The sequence below is a fragment of the Caenorhabditis elegans genome, chromosome IV, assembly GCF_000002985.6.
Source record: "Caenorhabditis elegans chromosome IV".
Taxonomy (NCBI): domain Eukaryota; kingdom Metazoa; phylum Nematoda; class Chromadorea; order Rhabditida; family Rhabditidae; genus Caenorhabditis; species Caenorhabditis elegans.
The window spans coordinates 9,806,329-9,824,978 of record NC_003282.8 but is presented as its reverse complement, the minus strand read 5'-3'; the positions used below and the strand labels follow the sequence as shown (position 1 = coordinate 9,824,978).

The window sequence follows — 18,650 nt, the reverse complement described above, 5'->3', positions numbered from 1 at the left end:
CCATCAAAATCATTGACACTTCTTCTACTGTCTTCTTTAAAAAATTTCTTTCTTTTGTAAATTCTCACACATTTCGGGTCGATTTTCTCACATTTTTTCGAGTAAAAAATGCATTGTTTTTTTTTCAATTTAAATAGTTTATCTGTGAGAATTTTCTATTAAAAACATTCGAAAGTGTGGGCGAACGATAGTTTGAAAGTATAAACAAATATCAATTTTCAAATTGTTTCCGTTAGTTCTGGAATTTCGTGTTTAGCTTGGTTTCCTATCTTCACAATCTTTCAAAAATTGTATGTCTCAATTAACATTTATTTTTGACCAAAATTCAAATAATGTTGTTTTTCAGTGTCTCGCCGTTTGGTGTGGTTTCGTGGCGAGACCTATAAAAACATCTGGGCATGGTGGAGGCGGGTGGCGCACGACGCCACCGAATGACTCTCGAATCCGGTGATCACACACTCACTCTCTTTGCTTATAGAACAGGACCGTTTAGAACAGTGAGTTGTGAAATTATTTTTGGAAAATTTCGAATTAGAAGAAGCTCATTCTTATTTAATTGTTGGCTTTTTCAGTTCTATTTTAATCCCGTCCCCCTCACTAAATAATACAAAAATTTCAGATTTTGTTCTATGCGCTCACTGTTCTGACTCTTGGAATATTTCGATTAATTCTTCACTGGAAACAAAAATGGGATGTCAAAATGCGTATGGTTCCGTGTACTTTTGAAGCCGCCGAATATATTTATATCATGTAAATTCACTTTTCACTAGACTTTTTTAAAGATTAATTTCAGTGATAATCATAATGTATCCGAATTGCAACCGGTTTTGCGGAAGTCTAACGCCGTAAGTGTTTTGTTTTATGAAAACTATTTATAGAAGAATTTAATACAATTTCAATATTTTTCAGACAATTCCCACCGAAAATGGTGAAATGCGAAAAGTACCAGAACTTCGGTGGTTTGTATACAGAAAATTAGAATATGTATGGATCGATGATTTGAATTCTGATGAGTCAGTCGATGAAATTTCGGATAACGATAACTGCTGGAAAACTTCATTTGAAATTGCGAATCGCATTCCTTGTCGATCACTTTTGGCAGTTTCGGAATCAAACTTTGGATTGACTTTATCGGAAATATCAAGAAGATTGGAATTTTATGGAAGAAATGAAATTGTTGTTCAATTGCGTCCAATTCTGTATCTTCTCGTTATGGAAGTCATCACTCCATTCTACGTGTTTCAAATTTTCAGGTAATTAATAATTTTGAAATAAAAACTGTATTTTCCATTAATTTCAGTGTTACTGTCTGGTACAACGATGAATACGCTTATTATGCGTCTCTAATTGTCATCCTCTCACTTGGTTCAATTGTTATGGATGTTTACCAGATTCGAACACAGGAAATTCGGTTCGTTTTTAATTTTCAACAAAATATTAATTATATTCTAATTTTCAGACTTCGAAGTATGGTTCATTCAACAGAAAGTGTAGAAGTAATTCGAGAAGGAACCGAAATGACAATCGGCAGTGATCAAGTAATAAAGAATATTATAATGATTTTACTATTCATCTCATTTCAGTTAGTCCCAGGAGATATTTTGCTGATCCCTCCACATGGATGCTTGATGCAATGTGATTCTGTACTGATGAATGGAACGGTGATTGTCAATGAAAGTGTACTCACAGGAGAATCTGTTCCTATTACTAAGGTTTGTCAGAAATTCAATATAATAAAGATGTGAAATAAAATAAATTTTAAGGTTGCTCTTACCGACGAAACTAACGATTCTGTGTTCAATATTGAGAAAAATTCGAAGAATGTCTTGTTCTGCGGTACACAAGTTCTGCAGACGCGATTTTATCGAGGCAAAAAAGTGAAGGTAAGATAAAAATTGAGAAAATAATAAGTTTAGAGTTTTTTCTTGCGATACGAATCTCCTCCAGTAGCTTTGTATTCTCCGCCTCCGCCGCCTCCACCTCCAGATGAACCACCATGAGATCCACGTGCTGGGCAATGACAGTATTCGCTGAAAAATCGAGTTATTAGCTCCCAGTCAACTCTTTTTTAACTTACGCATCCCTCCCCGGTCTTCCAACTTTTCCTTCTGATCCTGGACCTCCATCCGCTCCTTGCTCTCCTTGGGGCCCTGGTCCTCCATCTGGTCCCGCATCTCCAGGGGGCCCAGTTGGTCCATTGTGGCCTGGAGTTCCTTGTGCACCTGGATGTCCTGTCTCTCCTTTCTGTCCCTTTGGTCCAGGTCTTCCAATAAGCCTTCGTCCATCACCTCCTTTTTCTCCAGGGAATCCATCTGGTCCTACCTTTCCTTGGAATCCATTAGGTCCCATCTCTCCTGGTTTTCCTGGATCCCCGTCTTTTCCTGGTTGTCCTGGTTGTCCATCGGATCCCTTCATTCCACGTGCTCCTGGATGTCCCATTGGTCCAGGAGATCCCGGCGGTCCCTGTGGACAATGGAAGCACGTTCCAGTTCCCTGTGCTTGTGGTTCCACATCTAGTGAGTCCAGTCCCGGTTTACCATCAAGTCCAGGAACTCCATTTGGCCCTGGTAGTCCTGGTGCACCCTTCGCTCCTTGTGGTCCAGCTTTGCACTTATTTTCAGCCTGGCATTGGCAGGAGTCTGGAGAAGTTGGCGCTGGCCCTGCAGGTGCCTGTGGTGCAGTATCGTGAGCAGGAGCAGATGGTTCATCATATCCGCCAGATGATGGATAAGAAGTTGGAGGTGGAGCTTCCTTGTAATCTCCTTCATCATAAGCTCCACGAGCAGGGCGTCTTGCTCTGAATACGGATCCTAGAGAGTTTGATTGAATATGCATGATTTCACGCCACATGTCATCAAGATCCTTCTGTAATTGAATGAAAATTGCTTAATGAAAAAAGTCTGTACTACTCACCCGAACTTCAACCATCTGGTCATCCAGTTCAGTCCAATAATCTTGAACATTTCGATAAACAGAAGAAAGTACTAGAAGACATGAAATCAAGGCAATAGCCGAAAGGCTGCTAGCCACAAATGTCACTGATGACACTTGCATTCTATACAGGAACTCTGAAAATATTCCCATCATTTCCCTTTTTATACTTGCTTTCGGACACACTACTGACCTGATTACTGTCAAGTTGTAACCGGTTTCCCTTTTTATCAATGAGATTAGAAGGGGAAAAAAGTGAAAGAAGGTGGTGGCAGGCTCGTAAAATCGGGAACGAGTAGAGTAATGAGGTGATTAAATGTGGGAGAAATAGTTAGAAGACAACGAGGATTTTGATGGAATGTTCGGAAAAGCTGGATCAGCGTGTCGTATGGAAACAGTGATAATGGAAGTCATTGCAGGAAAACAAAAAAAGCAGTTTTTGAAAAAAAACAGCAATTTAGATGAAAATGGTAGTATATATTTAGCTTAGTTAGCAAATATTTATCTTTGAATTCCAATATAAATGGGAATGAAATACTCAAATAAAAGTATCAAATACTTTAATTAGTTAATTAACAAAACATTGAAATATTACAGGCGATTGTTCTCCGTACAGCTTATTCAACTCTGAAAGGTCAACTTGTTCGATCAATTATGTATCCGAAGCCTGTCGATTTCAGATTCACAAAAGATCTGTTTAAAGTAACACTATTTTTGTCTCTGAACAACTCTTTAAATTTAAATTTCAGTTTATTCTTTTCCTGGCATGCATTTCTGGTTGTGGGTTCATCTACACTATAATTGTCATGATCATGCGAGGAAATACACTTCGACGGATTATCGTTCGATCTTTAGATATCATAACTATTACGGTTCCACCAGCTCTTCCAGGTAACCTATATTTTCAGTTTACATTGGTGGTGGAAAATATATCTGGAAACTTTTCAGCGGCAATGTCTGTTGGTATTATCAATGCACAATTACGACTTAAAAAGAAGGAAATTTTTTGTATTTCCCCATCTACCATTAACACGTGTGGAGCTATTAATGTTGTACGTTCCTGTTCTTTGTTTTTCTGATTTTAGTATGAATTTTCAGGTTTGCTTCGATAAAACGGGTACACTCACTGAAGACGGTCTAGATTTTCATGTCGTCCGGCCAGTGATGTCAGCAGTAAATCAAGAAATTCAAAAAGTAAAACTCGAAAAATCCAATCGAACTGAGTTTATGGGCGAAATGACAGAGTTAACCTCTCGAAATGGGCTTCCGTTTGATGGAGATTTAGTCAAAGCTATTGCAACGTGTCATTCTCTCACAAGGTAATTCAGAAACACGAAAATACTAAATATTCATATTTGTTTCTATAGAATCAACGGAGTCCTTCACGGCGATCCACTCGATTTAATATTGTTCCAAAAAACTGGATGGACAATGGAAGAAGGTATTGAAGGAGATATTGAAGAAGAAACTCAACGATTCGATAATGTTCAACCATCAATTATCAAACCAACAGATGATAAATCAGCAGAATATTCAGTTATTCGACAGTTTACTTTCTCATCGTCACTTCAAAGAATGTCAGTAATTGTTTTTGATCCAAGAGAGGATCGTCCAGACAACATGATGCTTTACTCAAAGGGAAGTCCCGAAATGATTCTTTCACTCTGTGATCCTAATACTGTCCCGGAAGATTATTTGGTTAGCATCGTTTTGTAGGTGTCAATAAAATTATTTTAATTTTCAGTTGCAAGTAAACTCCTATGCTCAGCATGGCTTCCGTCTTATTGCAGTAGCCCGGCGTCCTCTTGATTTGAACTTTAACAAAGCCTCAAAAGTTAAAAGAGATGCGGTGGAATGTGATCTAGAGATGCTAGGTCTCATTGTAATGGAGAACCGAGTGAAACCAGTGACACTGGGAGTCATTAATCAATTGAACAGGTATCAAGAAATACAAATTCTCCTAAAAAAATAGATTCTTACAGAGCTAACATTCGAACAGTCATGGTTACCGGCGATAATTTGCTTACTGGCCTTTCAGTGGCTCGTGAATGTGGTATTATAAGGCCTTCCAAAAGAGCATTTTTAGTGGAACATGTGCCTGGTGAGCTCGATGAATACGGTAGAACCAAGATTTTCGTCAAGCAGGTATTCAATAATTGTTTTGTTTCATATTTTATAAAAATTAATTTTAGTCTGTTTCTTCATCCGATGAAGTCATTGAAGACGATGCTTCTGTATCAATCTCAATGTGCTCGTCAACATGGAAAGGTTCATCAGAGGGTGATGGGTTTTCTCCAACAAATACCGAAGTTGAGACTCCGAATCCAGTTACTGCTGATAGTCTGGGACATTTAATTGCAAGCAGCTACCACCTAGCAATTTCGGGACCCACATTTGCCGTAATTGTACACGAATATCCAGAACTTGTGGATCAATTATGTAGTGTCTGTGATGTCTTTGCTAGAATGGCACCGGATCAGAAGCAATCACTTGTCGAGCAACTTCAACAAATTGACTATACTGTTGCGATGTGTGGCGATGGAGCCAATGATTGTGCTGCTCTAAAAGCTGCTCATGCAGGTAAATTGAAAATCAACGAAACTTTCCAAAAAAAAAATCCTCAGGAATTTCCCTTTCCGACGCGGAAGCATCAATTGCTGCTCCATTTACATCAAAAGTTCCGGATATTCGATGTGTTCCAACTGTGATCAGTGAAGGACGAGCAGCTCTTGTTACTTCATTCGGTATTTTCAAATACATGGCAGGATATTCTCTCACTCAATTTGTCACAGTCATGCATCTTTACTGGATTTCAAATATTCTAACTGATGGACAAGTTTGTTTGATTTTTATTCTGAATAATTCATATTGTATGTTTTCAGTTTATGTACATTGACATGTTCCTCATCACAATGTTTGCTCTTTTATTCGGTAATACTCCAGCATTCTATCGTCTTGCTCATACTCCACCACCGACCCGACTTCTATCAATTGCTTCGATGACTTCTGTCGTTGGACAATTGATTATAATTGGTGTCGTACAGTTCATTGTTTTCTTCTCCACATCTCAACAGCCATGGTTCACACCATACCAACCTCCAGTAGATGATGAAGTTGAAGATAAACGAAGTATGCAAGGAACTGCTCTCTTCTGTGTTTCAATGTTCCAGTACATCATTTTGGCGCTTGTTTACTCAAAAGGACCACCATTCCGTGGAAACTTGTGGTCGAATAAACCGATGTGTGCACTTACTATTTTTGCAACTTTGGTAAGGTTTTATATTTTTAAGAATATGAAAAATTAGTAGAAATTTGATAAATATAAAGTCCTTGAAGTAAAAAAAGAAGAACAATTGAAAATGTATTTTTCTTCATTTTCTGACATTTTGGAACGTTCTTGAAATGCTGTTTTCTAAGCCGAAAAATAATGCAATTTTTATTACTCAGCCGCGAAATTTTAAGATTTTTGCTTCAAAAGTACGGTAATAGAACTCGACAAATTTTCTTAAAATGCAAAAAGGTTTGATGCGAAATTTTCATCATTTTTTCATATGTTTTTTTGATCGAATTATATATTTTTTTTTAATTGAAAAAAAGCAATAAAAACAAATGATTTTTAACAAATAAAAAAAAAAATTTTTATGAACATATTCAAAAATGGTTTAGAATATTTTGAAGCATATGTGCTTTAATTTTTTTAATTCTACATTCATATTTTCCCATATCATAAATATAAATTTAATTTCAGCTCTGCTTGTTCATCGTTATCTGGCCGACTGAATTGGTTCTGAAGACTCTTGGAAACGTCGAGTTGCCTTCTTTAACTTTCCGAATCTTTATTGTTATTGTTGGTGCAGTCAACGCAGCCGTTTCATACGGATTTGAGACATTATTCGTTGATTTCTTTTTGCTGGGATACTGGGAAAGGCAAGTCAACCTATCACATCTCTCAAAATATATTTTATTTCAGATATAAAAAGAAAAGAAGTATTGAGGCTATTATTGACTATGTACCAACTACAAATTCGGATCACATTCGTCGTCCATCAATCAACGGTGTGACGTCATCGCGAACTGAATCAACGCTACTTTCTGCTGAAGGACAACAGCTCCACATGACAACATCAAAAAATGGAAAAGGTGGCGAGAAGTAAGATAATCTAAAACTTCCAAATTAGAAAAAATGATCAAATATTCATTTTCAGTCCACATTCTAGCGCACTCTTTGAACGACTAATTTCTCGAATTGGAGGAGAACCTACATGGCTGACCAATCCAATTCCTCCTCACAGCCTTTCGGAACCTGAAGAGCCAGAAAAGCTTGAACGCACTTACTAGAATCACTTTGTTTTAGATTTCGAATTTTTAATAATATACATCATCTTTAATTGTTTTTGTTGTTTTTTTGTTTCCAGAATTCAAGACGACTTGCATAACATTCCCCCATGACTATTCGATTAACTTCTTCATATTTTAAATTTTGCTTTATCTCGTTTATCGCCTTTTCCCAATCAAGTTTTTGTTTTCTTTCATGAACTTTTGCATATTCGTTTCCGTTTTCTGCTCAACTTTCCCCCGTGTCAAATAGTTTTAAAGTTTGAATGTTTTATTTAAATAAATAAAAAGTTTCCCTTTTATTTTTGAAGTCATCCTACTAACTAACAATATGACGCACCCGGAAAACATGAGAAAAGTTTAAAATTGAAACCAGATGGGAGAAAAACCAGAACATTCGGGACGACCTTTCGACCCTCGAAAAGATATTTAGACATAAATTCCACGCGTTTTCAAAATATTTTGCTCATTGAGCAATTTCTATTTTGAAATGTATAATTTCTTTATAGATTCCATGCTTTTGGGCACAAAACTGCACCTTTTATCCGATATTATAGCTTTTCAAAAAGTATTATATTTAAATTACTACAAAAATGGTCTTTCAGTATGATTAGATATTTTCTGATTTTGCCTTTTCTGTTCAAGGAATCTAGAAAGATTTTCAATGCACCATGAGCTTAGTTTCCCTATTGTCTTTCTTTCCTTGGATCATAAAATGGTTGTTCCTCAGGATCTCAGATTCTCTTCGACGGATTAATTTCCCTCAATAAAATGCTCCCGGACAGATGGTTGTAGGCACTGGGAAGATCGTAAAATAGTGTCGAATAGGTGACGTTTGGAAGGCACAATCTCCTCACAAAAGTTGATCACAAGAGTTGCTCACTGGTTTTTCTTGCTTTTTTTCTGTTTGTGGAAGTTTTGTTTATACTAGTTGGATGTTTTCTTATAAAATTATCTTGGAAGTTTTTTTAAAAATTAAATACTCTGTTACATTTTTTGCAATGTTTGGAATTGAAATATAGAACAATATAAAACTTCTAGAGAGAAAAATTACTTCCAGAATATTGATAAATGATAAAGAATATTGATAACCTGAGGATTTGCCACTTTTTGACGGCAGCATTAAAAATTGCAATTGGATACTCAAGAAGATAAAGTGATCAATTATGGAGAAAATAAAATACTGTGTAAATAAATGATTTTTTTAAACATTTTTTTCCGAAATATAGGTGTTCCATTTGTCACATGATAATTATGAATATTCTTGAATTTCTATGTTTTGAAAAATTGAAGCTAAAAAATAAGTGTCAAATATTGTTAAAGTCCCAAAAATCTTGGAATTTTTCGTTTCGTATTGACCATTCACTTCTTCCCATCCTTTTTCACCATTTCAACGTCTTCCTCTTCTATTTGCATACCGACAACGTCTTCTTCTCTTCCATTTTCTGAATAGATCCACGGGCCATAAAGCATGAATTGGAAAGGATGGAGAAGATGACAAGATACCACATCCAGCACCATCAATTCGACCTTCGAATTTTCTAAACACATTGACATTCCTCTTATTCATCATTCTTCATCTTTTCTCGAACTTTTCCAGATTTTACAAAGTTAATATAGGTCGTTATTAACGGTGATAGATTTTAACAATAAACGTCATAAATTAACAGTTATTATTTTTGAATTTCAAGTTCTTCCAGAAAATACAATGTTAATCATAAATTAGTTGAAGGAAAAAATGAAGAAAGCCAAGATATGGGCGGTGCCTATTTTCATATTTTTGTGAACTGCCGTTCTTGTTTTACACCTAGCTGTGAAATTCAATTTCTATTGTTAGGTATTTCAAATTTAAACTTTGAAAAACCCCAACTACGCGATGTTCTGAAATTCTAGGCTCCGCCTAAATCTAGGTTTTTTTTTGGTTTTCCAGGTGAATTTTCTAATAACTTCGCTAAATTTCTTCGTAATTTCTTTCTGTATACAGACTAATACGACGGAGTAGATTTTCTAACCCATCATAAATGCAAATTCCATCATTTTTTAAACACAATTTTTGTGGAGTTCCTACTAAAAAATAGGATTGAAAAATCTAACAACACAATCGTCTTCTTAACCAGGCAAATCGGAATTTCGAATATTCACCTTGAAAAATAAAGGACTGAAATTCTAAAACATCTCAATTTCAGAAATAATGCAATTTTTCATTTGCCTGATTTTTCTATTTGTTCTCCTCGTTTATGGGCAATATTCTCCTCCATCTGCCACATACAGTACGCAACAAGTTCCATATAACTGGCTGTAAGTTTCATATTTCCATGTTATAACTGTGATAGAAAATAAATTTAGAACATTGGCATTTGTGGGTTCAAACGATTATCTTCCACGACCTCATTACCATTCAACTGATAGAGAACATTTTAAAGAACTCTGTCGTCGACTTGATGGCTTGAATCCAAATCAACAGGCACTTTGCGCGGAGGTTTGTTATATTTTGAAGATATCTGGAATAAATATTAATTACTTTATTCTCAGAATCCCTTCTCAATTCCATTTGTAGCTCGCGGAGTTCGTGAAGCAATTCGAGAATGCGAGAATAAGTTCAAATTTGAGAGGTAAGTTTTTAAGAGGATTTTCTATTATAATGCTTCAGTTAATGTTTGTAATTTTTAGATGGAATTGTTCGTCAAGAGATGAGGTTACAGAAACTCGTCACGGAAAATTTCAGGATATTTTGGGGAAAACATTAAGATCAGGTGTTGTCTTATGTGTGAAACAGTTAGCTCAATGCATAATTCATTTTATAAAGATACTTCACTGTTTTAGTAACTTTTAGGCCAACTAAGAAAGTGTTTATTTTTACACCCAGTCTACCTATGAATTGCATTCTAAACAGGTCTATTTAGAAATTAAAAAAACTCGACACATGTTTTATTCTCTATTTTTTATTTTTTTTTTGTGTACCACAAAGTTTTCTTAAGTTTTTTTAAAAAAAATTTCTGTGGATTAAAAGAAAATACGGAGTCCGTATTCTCTCTATAAGGTGGCTGAAAAAAATCATTTTCGTGTCGTTATGAAATACGCCCAAGAACAAAAATATCTCGCAAAAACTTTGATTATTTAATTGAAATATATATCCTAAATATATTCTTCAGCAAACAAAGAAGCAGCATTTCTCAACGCAATAATGGCAGCCAGCATAGTTCATTCTATTACAAAAGGCTGTAATACTGGAAATCTAACAGAATGTGGATGTGACAGTAAACCAGGAATGCAGAGATATCAGGCTGAATCTGTAACTTCTTTACTAAAAATTCTTAGTTAAAGTTTTTCCAATGTCTTAGGACCCATCAATGAGTAGAGATCAGTTCTCCTGGGGTGGATGCTCTGATAATGTTCCACATGGTATTCGGTATGCAAAAAAGTTTTTGGATGACTGGGAAACTGCACAGTTTGACAAAACAAAGAATGTTGCTCATCTTGTTCGACGGCATAACAATTTTGTTGGAAGAGAGGTTAATTAGAAAATTGTGTATTCCTATTTATTTATTTAAATCTCAGGCAATCGCCCAAAATATTCGACGTCAATGTCGTTGTCATGGAGTATCTGGTTCATGTGAATTCAAAACTTGTTGGCTCCAAATGCAGAAGTTCTCCCAAGTGTCCGACCTTCTTAAAAAGCGATATGATCATTTCGCAGTTCAGGTCGAGCTTGAAGATGTACTGATTCTGTAGTTAATGTCATAATTTAGGACAATGACATTTGTAGCATAACACATAGGATTATAACTAGAGAATAAAAACTTATTTTTATTTAATTTCAGGTAACAAGAAAAGCCACTAAAAGATTACGAAGAAAAGAACGAACGGAACGAAAAATTCCGTTGAGAGGAAATGAAATGGCATACGTACATCGATCACCGTCTTATTGTGAGAAAAATCTCACAGCAGGTAACATTATAAATATTCCGAGCAGAGAAATTGGGAGCTCTGAGAAAAAATAATTTCAGGAATACTGGGAACGTCTGGTCGTGAATGTATTCATAACTCGTACAGCTCAGAAAGCTGTGATTTGCTTTGTTGTGGACGAGGATATAACACAAGATTAGAGGTTTTAACATTTTGTTGTTTTTTCTATAAAAGGATTTCAACTTCTAAAAACGTTTGTATCAAAAAATTTCACAAGAGCAGATTTTTCAAATTGTCTTTTCTAAATTTGTAAAACTTTGTTGAAAAGCAGAGGTAAATTGCCGAAATAATTAGTTTGAAAATTTTTTCATAGTATCGAAATTCGAAGTGTTTTAATTCTTTCACAACGGAACTGCTGGAAGATCTGAAATCATTGTTTTACCATCTCGAATTTTTGCTACTAATCTGTATTTTTTCAAAACTGCCAGTTTGTAAATTTAGTGAAATCTCTCATTAACATATTTTTAGATCCGCCAAACTCAATGCGAGTGTAAATTCGTTTGGTGTTGTGAAGTGAAATGCAAGACTTGTACCGAAGAAGTTGCAGTACATACATGCAAATAAGGTAAGAAATAACTTTTTAAAACGGGACCTAGCAAAACAAGAATACCTACCTGACGAATATATAAACGCATTAATTTCAGATTTCTCTTTTCCAGCACAAACAACACCTACATACATCAAACACCTCGAATAAACGAGAAAACACAATTTTTCGTCAACAAGATTGGATTTTTGTTTCTGGGAAATGTGCTCCAGTACTTGTCTAATTAACTTTTAATTCTTGGTTTTACAATTTCTGGAAAAAGGATTGTTTCAATAAGTATCAAAATGTGCTAACAATTTTTAAAACTAAGTTCTTCAAAAACTTTTAAAAACCATTTTTAATTGAAATCTCAATTTTTTCTATGAACTTCAGTGAATTTTCCATATTTTTGTAGATAGATTGAAACATTTCCTTCAATTCCATCAGTCCTTTTTCAAATTTAGTATTGTTGCTCTCAACTACGGGTTTCTTTCCACGTCACCACTCATCCCACATTTCTTTTTCTCGCACTCTCTCAACTCCCCGTAATCTTTTCTACAAACACTTCTGGATTATATCTTGTTATCAGTATATTTGCCCAAAAAAAACGACCCCGCCCCATATTCACATTAATCTAATCCTTCTCTTCACCTCTTCCTCTCCGTTTTTTTTCAATTTGTTTGCCCAGTTTTTTGTTGGCTTCTTCTCTGGAATCCCGGCTTTGGGGACGAACTAATTAATTCCAGCGGCTTTGCTCTTGTGTTCCCTTTGGCTTTTTGTACTGAACTTTTATTAGATAAACTACTGGCTTTTCGTGTATTTTCGACAATATCACATAAAAAATAAATCTATTTTCAAGGAACTGTATATTTTTCTATCGGGTTCTGCTTTGATTTTTCACAAGTTCATAAAATTAGAAGATTTCCCGAAATAAGCAAATTCTAGAAATTGTAATACAACAGGTGCCTACTTCACGCGTTCTACTTCTACCTATCAATTTTTACAGCACCTGAAGTAGGCGTACCTCGCCTAAAAGGCAGGTATTTTGGGGCCTATGTGTAAGGTCATCTCATTGTGAACTCCTACTTTAAATTTCTAATTTTCGCAAGAAAAGTCTGCTTGCAAAAATGTCTCACTGGAAGAACATTTTATGAACTATTTTTATCAGTTATAAAATAATTTCATCAGAGAAAAATTCTGTTCGTGAATCCAAATCAAGAACAGATTAATCAAAACTCACCTCTCCATTTTTTAAATTTCTCTATAAATAGTAATCTCTCCTCTTTCTTTTATATCAAAACATAAATTGTATGTCTGAAAATCCCACGCATGAACTCTTTTTTCAGTTGATCCGATCAGTTCCAGCTGAACTTAGATTCTAGAATTCAATTAATGAACTGAAATTCTTTGATCAACTGGAAAATTAAAATAAGATCAGAAAGCATTGAGCAGTTTGTAAGAATTCATAGGGCAGTGGTAGACACCAAATAACTGCGAAAAAACAATTACGAATCGGTAATCCTTTCCGACAATTCAATTTGCTGCGTATTTCCTATTTTTCCATTACCCTCCTGATACCTATCGATTTCAGTCTTTTTTTGTGTTAAACCGCTTATTTTAATTTCCGTTGGCTTTGAAGCGTGACGGCTCAAATGATAAGCCATTTCAAAAGATGATCTCTTCTGCATCCCAAGCCTTCTGTAAATTGATCTCAACGATTGCTTCTAGATTGTTTCGAGATCAATCTTATTAAAATTCTCTACTTCCTCTCATTTTTGTAGTTCTTCCAGTTAGGTTAATAACGAAGCTTCTTTTCAAAAACACTAATTCAATAAAACTAAACCGAAAAGTTTAAACTGGCTGGAAACTTCCCAAACAAAATTTTTGAAATTTAAAAAATTTGGAAGCCTGTCAAAAAATGATTTTCTCTAATTAGATTAGCAGGTATGTGTACTAAAATAATTAGGATACTTTCAAGGTCTTGGCATTATTTTAGCGAAAAAGCTAAATTATCATAGAAACTGTTAGACTAATTTTTGATGGGTCTTCTGTAACATCTTAAACGTGTTTACTGTTTACACGTTGAACCGCTATTCGAAACGGAAAAGCTAATTTGACAACAATAGAGATTACTGACATATGTTATGACGCTAACTATTTCGTGCTAAGAAAGAATAAGGTATTATTCCAACCTTATAATTTCCTGCTTTTCCTGATTTTTCAGTATTACTTTGGTGCTGAAATATTCCATTTTACTGTTAATCCTCAACTCTTGTGACATAGCTATGTGACTCATTATTTCATAGTAACACATGGGATGGAAAAATTCACATTTTTTGCAAAATAATACCGCGCATGCATTTCTTCCAGGAATAAAGCTTAAATGATCACACTATTCTTTTTATTTGAGTGTAAATAATCTCATAATCTTGTCACACTTCTGTTTTTACAAATACTTTCTACTTGACCAAACAATTTCATTTTCAGACTTTTTGCTTAATATTGTACTTTACATGTGGATGGCTTTTTCGAAGATTTCGTCAGCAATGGTGAGTCGCTATAGCTACCAAAAGTCTCATGTGAATATATAGAATTTCCAAGAATGATAGTGAAAAACATATAATTCAGTAGTGAGCGAATTTTCTATTTAGTATTTGTATTGCCGTTTTTAAATTACAAATTTGAAGAGAAAGCTATTTTAATATTCATATCTGAGTGATATCTGTATCTGTTCCATTTTTGAACAATTAAAATTGAGATGCCAATAGAAGTGAATGATTTTTACGATCCAGCTTATCATCCGGTATGAATTTGTTTTGGATTTTTTAAAAATATTGCCCCGATTTTTTAATGTGCAAATTCCAACTTTTTATTTTTTGAAACGGCAATTTCTTTTAGCTTGATCAGCTTAAAGGTGCAGTCCCATAGTTAGAGGTTTTTTTCTGAAATTAGGAAATACCACAGAATAAAAAAAAAACTTGCTGGAAAGAATGAAAAAAAATTTCAATTGTGACTAATCTCTCTGCTTGAATTCCTTCCAAAATGAGAAGTGCAAGACTAATTGTTTCGATAAGTTGGATTTCATTCTTTTTCATTTTTGTATTTCGTTTGTGGATATTTCGATTGTAAGACTCTTTAGGGTATTTTAAAATCAACATCCCCATTCACACTACTTCAACTTTTGTGTAACAGAAAACAGCAAAGAATAACCAAATTCTCATAGAATTACAAAATCAGAATTTCTTTCCAATAAATTTCTTCATGTGATATCTTAATTTTCAGAAACCAATTTTCGATAGAATCGTGGAAGCAAAAGAGACCGCATCCAAGCATCCATCTCTATTCATTATCCATTTATGGATATATTCTCTAATTGGATTCACGGTAATTCAAATTCCAGTCTTTTCTCTGAAAATTCGGTCATTTTCAGGTGACCTTCATTTCATTAAGCTATTCACATTCAGCTTGTTATTCAATGATTTCATCTGCACATCTCTTCAATTTACACTTTGCATTCAATGGTTCAATCTTTCTGGGAGCTGTTTTTCATTCAAATTTATCTCGAAGACTCTCACTCAAATACGTGTATATCACCTGTCTAATTCTGATATCCGCGTGCTTTTTGGCTCTTCCACATGCTGCTCACATCATTTTACTTCTTTGTATTGTGTTTATTGTTTTTGGCACTGTTCTTGGAATTTCGTTGTCTGCTGTGATATCTAACTTTGTTGTTATATTCAAGCAGCAAAGCTTTCTACTCTTACAGGTAAATTTTTTTATTAAAGACTGTCTTGTAGAACTTAACCGCAAGATGTAAAAAAAGTTCAATTAAACAACCCAAGGTATGGGACAAACCAAGATATTAGGTTGAGCAAAAAGTCTTTGCAAAATTTTGATTTTTTTTTGGAAGTAGTATTTTTTCAAAGCGAACAAGATTCAATGGGTAATATATTTACCATTAATGCTTATGACTTCTTGCCAACACAATGGAAGTTGAACAGTGCCCTCCGCCTAGAACTCCTGCGATTATGAGGCAAAGAAGTCGTCCAACCCCGTTTCGACGACCTTTCGATCATGAAACTTCTGCCCGGCAAGGATATTTTGGAGAGAGCGGAACATATAGTAGTCAGTAGGAGACAAGTCCGTTGAATACGGTGGGTGAGACGAAAATTGGATTCTGAGGGTCTGCATGGACCACCTTTTCCAATTAAATGCAGTATAGGCCAGCGTTGATTGTAGCAAAGTTTGGAAGAAGCTCTTTGGAAATGACCCTTACTGTTCCACCGAATTGAGAGAAGCACTTTTTTCCTTGAAGTTCTCACTTGAGGCCAGGTTTCGCGGTTTCCTCGACCGGGACCCACTCTTTTTTCCTGGTATGGCTAACATATAATACCCATTTATCATCTCCAGTAATGATATCCTTAATCCAGTCCGTCGTTCGTTTCCTAGTGAGCAGCGAAAGAGAGAGGTCGCAAAGCAATTTTTCTGAGAATCGGACAATTTGTGAGGAACAAGTTGACCGAACTTTGACACCCTTCCGGTTCTATGGAGATGGTTGATGATGGTTTTTTTGGGGATGCTTGAGAGTCGCAGAAAGTTCGCGGTTCGTTGCTCTTGGACCATCTTCCAGGACTCTCGAATTATCCTCATCCATATCCGAACGAGAGCGATCTGATCTTGGTTTATCATCGAGATCGTAGTTCTTTTTCGTGAACTTTTCGAACCAAAACTTCATGGTATTGTAGGTGACAGAGTTATTGCCTAACACTGCACACATGTTACGACGAGCTTCGTTGCACTTGCGGCCTTGGAGGAACTCGTACAGAAAAACTCCTCGGAGAGCGTGGTGATCGGCGAGCAAATTCTCGGCCATTTTGAACAGCACCCAAAAGTTTTTTCAAATGCATTAAACATGCACATTACGTACTAAACAAATAAAAAAACAGAAACAGAAAAAAATGAATTAACGCTGAGAAATGAAGAAAAGTACAAACTTTGCAAAGACTTTTTGCTCAACCTAATATTATTCAATTTTTTACCGAGGACCAATCTCCATTTTCTTTTAGTTTTCTTGACACTTTGCATGCTACGCAACATTGTTTCTTCTGTTTAATCATTCAAAATTCAGTCAAAAATATCAGACAGTAAATTAGTCAAAAATTGAAATTTTTAAGTTTCTCCACCTCATAGGAGCATTCGGATCAGTGACCGCTGTCATGTTCTATCAATCGGCACCTTCTGAACATCAAGAGGATTGTAATTCAAAAAGAAATCCAGTTCTTCCAACAGGACCACACATTCCAAGTCTCGAAAAATTCTATTTAAATCCATCACTCCGTCAAGACTACATTTTCTATGCGACAGCAATCCTTCAAATTCCCCTGTTAATATTATGCCTTAAAACTGAGTTCAACGTTTCAATGAAAACATCAATTTCAATAAGAAGGACAGAATATGATGATATTGAAACAAATAATAACAATAATAACCATCATCATGAAAACTGCCAAAGTGAGTTTTTTTTAATTGAAGTTTGATTTCTGATAGTCTGACTTTAGAAAATCCAGAAACCATAGTTAAAATAAAAACAAATGTATTATGTTTCTAATCCCAAAATAAAAGCATCCAAGTCACACAACCTTTAAAGTTTCTACTTCCTTGTATTGATAAAAGGCCTATAAACAATAATTATTTTTCAGGTTTAACCCAACAAAGTGACGTAAGCAGTTTAAAATTGGTACTTCTATGTTCAGTTGTTGCATCAATTGCCAATATAATGTACACCATGTTTCCATTTCTTATACTTGCTCAACCATCAGCTTCCATATTTTATTATCAGCTATTTTTGGTATCAAAAAAGCAACAATTTCAGAAATATAAAGGATATTTTTTTCAGATTTTTTTCATGTGGGGTCGTGCAGTTTCATTGTTTTTCTCCGATTATATGGCTCCGTATTTTTTGGTTGGAGTTTCAATTGTAAGTTCTTTGAATGATAAAAAAATATATATATCTAATTCAGTTCGGATGTGGAATTGGATGCTGTTGTATAGCTTCCGAACAATTCCTTCTGGTTGGTTCACTTATTTTTGGATTCTTCCTGGCGCCACTTCTACCTGCACTTGTGATCTACATAAATCATAGCTTGTCGCTAAAATGTTAGTTATTCCTGGCTATCAATAAACTTCAAATTTAATTTTTTTCAGCAAACAACACATTCACTTTACTCTCTGGACATTGTTCAGGACACTTAATATTCCCCCTTCTACTCACTTTGACAAACTCCTCGAACTCAAGGCTTTTCATTGCGTTCAACTTTGTTGCTATTGTCATTTTGGTAATAATTTTGGTATCAATTTTGAGCCTTCATGCTCAAATTGAAAGGATGCAAGGTAAATTAATGCACAAATTCTTGAATCAATTGAATATAAAACTTAAGACTAATGTTTCGAAAAATCCAAAAAAAAATTATTTCAGCATCCCAAAGTGGCCTAAATCTCTTCGTTTCTCGCTTCTTATCAGGCGAATCTCTTCTCAAACGTACTCGATCAATCCGTCCTCTAATATCCCGTCTTCGTCCAAATTCATACAGAAGATTTGCAAATCGACGTGGTTTGAATACTCGCAGTCCATCTCCAGCAGTTCCTCACTCAACTGAGGTTTCTGTAAGTCCAGATGAATTGAGCCGGCTTAATGAGCCAAAGGAGATTCGATCGGGCTCGATGTTAATGCCAACGAGGGTGTAAATCTTACAGAATAATTTGTTTTATGCTTGTAAATATGTATTTGGAATATTTAATAAAATATTATTTTGTAACAAAATGCTTGAATGCAAGCCTCCCACTTGTCCATAATAATATCTGCTTGTATACAAGACTACCTACGCCTACCTCG

At 35.1% G+C, this 18,650-nt stretch overlaps 4 protein-coding genes and 3 non-coding genes across 10 annotated transcripts; 6 read left to right on the top strand and 1 right to left on the bottom strand.

The window, feature by feature from the left end:
* Positions 1-398: 398 nt before the first annotated feature.
* On the top strand, positions 399-7,567 carry catp-6 (the record flags this gene model as incomplete). Of its 3 annotated transcripts, NM_001268501.2 has the most annotated exons (21): positions 399-497; positions 620-750; positions 794-845; positions 910-1,253; positions 1,301-1,411; positions 1,460-1,538; positions 1,584-1,712; positions 1,764-1,883; positions 3,529-3,633; positions 3,681-3,822; positions 3,880-3,983; positions 4,030-4,250; positions 4,299-4,629; positions 4,676-4,869; positions 4,914-5,076; positions 5,124-5,511; positions 5,556-5,767; positions 5,814-6,200; positions 6,680-6,858; positions 6,902-7,081; positions 7,137-7,567. In NM_001268501.2, 21 exons carry the CDS (start codon positions 399-401, stop codon positions 7,267-7,269), a joined length of 3,804 nt encoding a protein of 1,267 aa, NP_001255430.2. The 3 variants fall into 3 exon arrangements, with proteins under 3 accessions (NP_001255430.2, NP_001255431.1, NP_001255432.1); NM_001268502.3 differs by lacking the exon at positions 399-497 and having other exon boundaries at positions 701-750; positions 7,137-7,269; NM_001268503.3 differs by lacking the exons at positions 399-497; positions 620-750; positions 794-845; ... (3 more) ...; positions 1,584-1,712; positions 1,764-1,883 and having other exon boundaries at positions 3,586-3,633; positions 7,137-7,269.
* col-123 (Nematode cuticle collagen N-terminal domain-containing protein) lies at positions 1,823-3,058 on the bottom strand. The gene is made up of 3 exons (NM_069355.6): positions 2,914-3,058; positions 2,078-2,865; positions 1,823-2,030 (listed from the first exon to the last, which is right to left on the bottom strand). Exons 1-3 carry the CDS (start codon positions 3,052-3,054, stop codon positions 1,913-1,915), a joined length of 1,047 nt encoding a protein of 348 aa, NP_501756.2. The 5' UTR covers positions 3,055-3,058; the 3' UTR covers positions 1,823-1,912.
* On the top strand, positions 2,286-2,585 carry W08D2.11. The gene has a single exon (NR_056449.1). It is a non-coding gene; the product is annotated as an Unclassified non-coding RNA W08D2.11 (non-coding RNA).
* On the top strand, positions 3,092-3,240 carry W08D2.12. The gene has a single exon (NR_056448.1). It is a non-coding gene; the product is annotated as an Unclassified non-coding RNA W08D2.12 (non-coding RNA).
* A 1,101-nt stretch (positions 7,568-8,668) lies between the features above and the next one.
* On the top strand, positions 8,669-8,816 carry W08D2.13. The gene has a single exon (NR_056447.1). It is a non-coding gene; the product is annotated as an Unclassified non-coding RNA W08D2.13 (non-coding RNA).
* Positions 8,817-9,452: 636 nt separating this feature from the next.
* egl-20 (Protein Wnt) lies at positions 9,453-12,559 on the top strand. Its single transcript, NM_001444108.1, has 10 exons — positions 9,453-9,564; positions 9,613-9,745; positions 9,799-9,878; positions 9,937-10,019; positions 10,419-10,558; positions 10,608-10,778; positions 10,825-10,968; positions 11,088-11,214; positions 11,274-11,374; positions 11,701-12,559. Exons 1-10 carry the CDS (start codon positions 9,458-9,460, stop codon positions 11,794-11,796), a joined length of 1,182 nt encoding a protein of 393 aa, NP_001431090.1. The 5' UTR covers positions 9,453-9,457; the 3' UTR covers positions 11,797-12,559.
* Positions 12,560-14,245: 1,686 nt separating this feature from the next.
* On the top strand, positions 14,246-18,573 carry dct-15 (RGS domain-containing protein; the record flags this gene model as incomplete). 2 transcript variants are annotated; one of them, NM_001268500.2, is made up of 9 exons in its annotated part: positions 14,246-14,307; positions 15,041-15,142; positions 15,189-15,524; positions 16,933-17,269; positions 17,458-17,606; positions 17,655-17,735; positions 17,779-17,914; positions 17,963-18,148; positions 18,234-18,573. In NM_001268500.2, the coding sequence occupies 9 exons, from the start codon at positions 14,272-14,274 to the stop codon at positions 18,500-18,502; spliced, it is 1,632 nt and encodes a 543-aa protein (NP_001255429.1). In that variant the 3' UTR covers positions 18,503-18,573. The 2 variants fall into 2 exon arrangements, with proteins under 2 accessions (NP_001255429.1, NP_001040999.2); NM_001047534.5 differs by lacking the exon at positions 14,246-14,307 and adding an exon at positions 14,517-14,561.
* Between the last annotated feature and the right edge of the window lie 77 nt (positions 18,574-18,650).